The sequence below is a fragment of the Nelumbo lutea genome, chromosome 3 (genome assembly GCF_056320005.1).
Source record: "Nelumbo lutea isolate HS-2025 chromosome 3, American lotus-T2T, whole genome shotgun sequence".
Lineage (NCBI taxonomy): Eukaryota > Viridiplantae > Streptophyta > Magnoliopsida > Proteales > Nelumbonaceae > Nelumbo > Nelumbo lutea.
Window position 1 is genome coordinate 24,664,866 of NC_142686.1, and position 6,469 is coordinate 24,671,334.

Sequence of the window (6,469 nt, forward strand, 5' to 3'; positions counted from 1 at the left end):
AAACATTGCTGCCAAATAGGGTGTTTCTTGGAGCAACAGCAACACTTTCTGTTTGATACCAGTGCTTCATAACACAGCACTGATACTCACTATAGAAAGTCCACATCACTACCATAACATGTTCTAGTTAGCAGCAATGAACTGTAATTTGAGAAAAAGTCAATTTTTGCATTGTTTCAAACTATGCCTTCTAAATTTGTACCGCATTTTATAGAAAAACGATTCCAAACAAATTAACGTTTCCTGAAATGCCATTTTTTCCTATATGATGCTGATGTATCACCGTTTCTAGAGCAATTTCGTCGATGTCAAACAGACGCCTAAATAGTAAATACTCCCAAAATGTATTTTCTGTACCATTTTATGGTTTATTGGTTTTCACAGTTGTACGGAAAAAATATGCATTTTCCCACATAAAATGGTTGTGGAAAATAATGCATTATCTAAAATTTATGTGAACAATTGTAGGAAAAAGATATCTATTCCAATTGTTATAAGTCGATTTCCAAACAGAGGTTGAGCCCCTCAATTCAGAGCTTGCAATATCCATATATGAATTACAACAAACTCTGGTTTGTTGTCCAAGTAAAGAAATCAACAGAAAAGTTGGAAAATTATTTAATATATAAAGAAATGACATTGGTGGTTGAGGTGATGATAGGGATGGTGAGCTGCGCTGTGGTCCAAACAGTCTACATGTGATTCTACAAATGGGACAAAATCATACTTCTTTGTCTCCTAGTGTGAACTGGGAACCCACCTCTCACCACCAACTCCCCCCTTCTCCTGACCCCTTCCTTCCAGTGGCACTAAAAGAGAGGAAGGACTCCATAAATACATCAAGTGGCCTGTAAATTCTCTATGTATCATGGTGTCTCGTTTTTTAACAATGAATACCGCATTAAACAGGAAGGAATGGACTAACAGAATTTATGTAGCTGACGCATATGAATTGGGGTAAGGGTTGTATGAAGACTATGACCTAGAACTATTGGAGCCAACCCATTTACTACTCACTGGACTAAATCGTGACTGATCAAGTAGTCAACTCATTTACTAGCTAGCTAACACTGTTGGGTTAATAATCTTTCCTCATATTTTGGGAGATGTCTTCGTTTGAAGTTTTAAAACGGGAGCGTCTGCAATGTGGAGACGCTAAATCATGTTTCATGGATAAAACATTAGCCTGACTAAATCCATCTGATTTTCATTATCACTGAAGAGCTTTCTAAGAGATTGCTCTTCCTAACGCTGTCCAAATCAATACAATGAACATATATCCTTGTAAAGTTGGCAATTATTTCTACATGCTGAACTTGTTGCTTTCCCCTACTTATAGTCTCTCCTGGGCTGTGCTTGTTTCTCTATAAAAGGTTGAAATCAAAATATGCAAAAACTTTCGCCACCTACTCTGTTTTGATTTAAATTAGGCATATTGGTATGATCCCGTATTAAGTACAGGTTAATATTTTGATATATTCTTTTTATTTTTTTGAAATCCGATATATTCTTTTTGTTCATGTATGCTTATCAGTTCTATTTAATATCCACATTTTATTAATTAAATATTAAATTAAGTTTTATTTTTTTATAAAGATGAGAAACCGTTGGTTATTTTTTTTTTTTATTTAACTACCCTCACTTTTGAAAGAGTGGTTTCAGATGTGGTTAAACTTGAAACTACGTGGTTAACTATTCTCAAATTTTTAAATGATTTGAATTCTATTTAAAAATAAGATCAAACCACTTCTAAAATGCTATTTTCTGAATAAATAGAAAGCCACGTATCTAAAATGGGGATTCTACTAAAATTAAAAGGATAATTAAAATATTACAGCAAAAAAACCATCAAATTTCAATTTTCACACTTATTTTTTCCCCCACAAAAACAGATGCTGACATTCATTCATCTGAAATAGATATAAATATTATATACAGAAGAGGTTCATACATGTATACATGTGGTTCTTGGCATTTACAAGCCTTAGTGGCCAAAACACAGCCCAGTCTCATATTTTTGGGTCATAGAGTCGCTGGTGACTTTTAATACTTTGAGCATTGGGCACATGGCAAGTTGGTGTGACATTAAATGATGAACTTAGCGCCTCTAAATGCTATAAAAGTAAAATGGACTAGTTTCATTTGCATGTAGTAGCCAAACCAAACACTTCCCAGGTACCTCATCAGTCTCACTCAAACAACTATAAAATATAAACCAAACAAACCCCACACAACTAATGGAGGCCGTATTTTACAAACATATTCCGTCAATCGCGTTAACAAATTAAATTAAAATTAAGGGAAAAAAAAACAACAAAATAAAAGGTACATTCCAAGTCATTAGGGATAATAATTACTTGATTATCCCTAACACGGTCAGTATTTAATTATTTATGTCTAATCAGCAATTACTGACTCGTTGCCGTGTCGTCTGATACTGACACGGAAGGCGAGTCGGACACCGAGTCAAATGACTCATGCGAGGGTGAAAAATCCACTCCCCTTATCTCTTCTATCATCTTCACCACATGACTCATCTTGGGCCGTTGATCCGCGGAATTAGAAGTGCATGACATGGCGATCTGGAGTAAACCCACCATCTCCTCCTCAATGTCTTTATACCGTATCAGCTCCAAATCGAACACCTCCGCCGTCCATTCCTCCCTTACCACAGACTGGACCCACCTCGGTAGATCAACGACCACGCCACAACCAACTCCCGCCCCGCCATTATCCACAACCAACGGACATTTGCCAGTGAGCAACTCCAGCAGAAGAACACCAAAGGCATACACGTCAGCCTTCTGCGAGCACTTCCGACTGTCGGATGATGCCTCGGGAGCACGGTAGCCGTTGGATCTTGCCGAGGCAGTTGGAGAGGCGAATATGGACAGACCAAAGTCAGTAACTCGGGCGTTCCCGGTCTTGTCGAGCAGAATGTTAGTCGACTTTATGTTACCGTGTGAGATTCTCGGCGAACGGCAAAAGTGATGGATATAGGCGATGCCACGAGCCGCTCCGGCTGCGATCCTCAACCTCGTTGTCCAGTCTAGTGGGGTTCGGCCCGGGCCCCGGTTACCTGACATAGAATGCATAAATGCAGTTGAATAATAATAGCTAAATACCAATAGCCACTGATCTGATGGACTCTTTAATTAAACTCCATTAATTAGTTCATTAACCCTGCAAATAAGAGTGAAGTGGAAGAAAAGCCAAAGACATTCTCCAAGAAGGACCCTACTATCTTCTACATCTCTGCAACTAAATGGTGACAAGTGACGACAAGGTGACTCCAGATACTCTCCAATATGGATTGAGGAAATCCCCTAGACCCAAAATACCGTGAACAAATTTTACCAAAAAAAAAACCATGAACAAACAGTGTTATCTGCTAAAATTAGGACGACTGTTGATTTATTGTTAGTTTGAAGTTGGAAACCATCATTAATTGGTAGGTCCAGATACTTTCCAATCCACTGTCAATTCTCATGTCACCAAAGCCAAATTACAAACAAAATCAGAGTGATGGGTTCGGGGTTTCCAGGCCAAGGCAGTTCTAAATTAAACCATCCGATCAACATATCACATGTACACTCTCCTCTGTTTCAAATGGCTAAAAATAATCATACCAGTAAATTGTAATAACAGTCATCATCATTCCGTTTTTTACCACAATGGTGGAGATTGGAGGGGCCGATTTCCTGCCTCGGAAACCATACCAGTTAAAAAAGGAACGAACAGACGAAGGTGAGGGATGGAAATTTTAACTGTTGGAAAACCAGTATAATTTGGAGTTTTAACGGTAAACTGCTCTTGAATAGGAGGAATTTGACTTACCGTGGAGGAGCCAGTACAAGTTTCCGTTCGGCATGTATTCGAAGACAAGCAACTTCTCGTCTCTAGCATAGTAATAAGCCTTCAAGCTAACGACGTTGGGGTGCCGTAACCGTCCCAATATCTCCATGTGCTGTTCGAACTCACGTTTGCCTCCAACTTGAATCTCTTTAAGCCGTTTAACGGCGACCACGTTACCGTCACTCAGAATTGCCTTGTACGCCGTTCCGAAACCACCCTTTCCCAACATTTCTGCAGAAGCTCTGAGCAAATCCTCCAGCTCAAACCGCTTTACGCCCTCGAAGAAAACCATTTTGCCTCTCTCAAATCCGCCTTGTGAAGGGTACGGGCTCGACGAGTATACGATTTTTTCGCTCTCTAGTAATTGGGACCCTTTGCCGTCTCGCATTTTTACCGCATAATTTCTCCAGAAGTAGCAGTATAACAGGAATGAGACGAGCACGAGCACCAAAATGTCGCCGAGTATAATGGCTACCACGGCGAGTATACTCATCCTCCCGGTTCCATTGTGGCGATCATTTGCCGTAGTACTGGACTCCATTACCTCCGGTTTCGAGCTAGGCGACGATGAAACTACTCCCTGACTTCCGTCTGGAGGACTTACTGGCGACGCCACCGCTCCTTCAGATCCAGGCTTGCTTGGGTCGCTCACAATGTTCTTACAGCTCGGTAACGGTGACCCGCACAGAACCGGATTCCGGGCAAAAGCGGCTTCCGGGAAACCGGACAAGGACTTGGGTATGGGTCCAGTGAGGCGGTTTCCAGAAACATTGAAGTCTTGAAGATTCGGGAGGTCCAAACTGGAAATTCCACCGGAAAACAGGTTCTCTTCGAGCCGGAGAGTGAGAAGGTGCGTAAGACGGTTGACGGTAGCTGGAATTTGACCGGAGAGATTGTTGTAAGACAGATCGAGACGGTAAAGGCGGAAAAGCGAGGGTACGGAGGCTGGGAAATCTCCAGAGAACTCGTTGTAGGAGAGGAAAAGAAGTTTGAGCGCAGTGAGGTTAGAGAGGTCGGGGATAGGGCCAGAGAGGCGATTCCTCTTGAGACTTAAGACGCGGAGCTGGTTCAGTTTGGTTAAGGGGTCGAAACTGCCATGAAGATCTAGTCCTTCGAGAACAAGACGAGAAGTGCGGTTCTGGAGGCACGAAACGCCGTACCAGGTGCATGGATCGGCGGTCTGGTTCCAGCTACTAAGCCTGTTGGACGTATCTGAAGCTGTTTTGAACGCCATTAGAGCTTCATAATCAGGATTTGAAAAGGCCTGAGAATATGCAAAATGGAGAAGAGGAAGGTAAAGAACGAAATGTATAAAGGCGAAATTAGTATTCGCCATTTTTCTGTTTTTGGTTCTGCAACTGCAACGGAGAAACGGAGAAGCAGAGATCTGAAGTCTGTAGTGTCTTTCGGCCTTTAGAGCTAAAGAGAATTTTGAGAGTTAAAGAGTGGGTAAACGTGTAATTTCGGGAGAAATATTGGGCTTTTGTTAAAATAAAGGCGGGTGTGTTTGTTCTTCCCGTGCATGGTTTTCCCGCAAATTGACCTGCAATTTGTTATGTTCCGAGGGCATGGAATGATGGAAATATGGAATGAGCAGAAGCACTGCAGAACCATTTTTATTAATTCATTTTCTATACATTAAAGTAATGAAACTCTGAATACGCCCTTAAATTTTTTGTAAAATAACCAAAGACCCCTTCTGACACATTGCTTCGCTGATTAATCAATTTCAGCCACTGATCGTTGGATCACCTGTTTAAACGGTACTTGTTGACTCATGTGTTGGGCCACCACACTAGTCTAGACCCATCGATCAGATGAAATGTGGACCCCGCGCTTAAGAGCTGTCGAGAGTAATCTTGTTACGAAGTTATTAGTGGTGATACAACGAGTCTGCTCTCATTTTTTGGTATAGTACATGTTCGTGAGTTGTTTGTTGTCGAATTGCACTGACAAGGAAGGATGAACACGGGGGCTGCTTACAACGAGAGCAAGCTCGTTGCCCACTTTCTACGCTTTAACCGACACGTCATAAATGTCTGTATTTTGGAGGATGAGAGTAAAAGAGTAAAATACTTCGTATACTGTATATACCAAAATTGGAGTCGCTGATTACACGCATCGCAAACGGAATGCATATGCATAAAGCGGTCTCTTTAATTGGGTATAATCATATGATCATATCTACTATGTCTATCACAGGTTTTAGACGGTATGAGATTCATCGAAAGTGACGATTTACCGTACTACCGCATGATTTCACGCAAAGTAATTACTTGTCTTTTACGAGACGATTTACCGTACTGCAGTTATCTTCTGACGACTCGTGCCCTAGCTTACGGATTTACTAATCGGAGGCGGAGGGTCGTCAAGGTAAATAATCAAAATAACCCTGCCTCCCTTTCAGTGGAGAGAGATGTAATGCAAGGGACAGGAGAAGGGTGATTTCCGTAATTCAATCCAAAAAGAGAAAGCAATTACGTGCCTGCGTTAAGACCGTAAGAAGGTAGAGGAATACAGGGTTCGATCTGCGTGTCAGATCCGATTCCTATTTTATTACAGTAAGATAAAGTGGGTCCGTAATTGGATTTTCTTTTGTCTTTATATGACTTTT

The 6,469-nt window shown here is 41.2% G+C and overlaps 1 protein-coding gene across 1 annotated transcript; it reads right to left on the minus strand.

Moving 5' to 3' along the window:
* Window positions 1-2,189: 2,189 nt before the first annotated feature.
* Window positions 2,190-5,517, minus strand: LOC148863688 (putative leucine-rich repeat receptor-like protein kinase At1g68400). Its single transcript, XM_088979526.1, has 2 exons — window positions 3,838-5,517; window positions 2,190-3,079 (listed from the first exon to the last, which is right to left on the minus strand). Exons 1-2 carry the CDS (start codon window positions 5,189-5,191, stop codon window positions 2,409-2,411), a joined length of 2,025 nt encoding a protein of 674 aa, XP_088835652.1. The 5' UTR covers window positions 5,192-5,517; the 3' UTR covers window positions 2,190-2,408.
* Window positions 5,518-6,469: the final 952 nt, after the last annotated feature.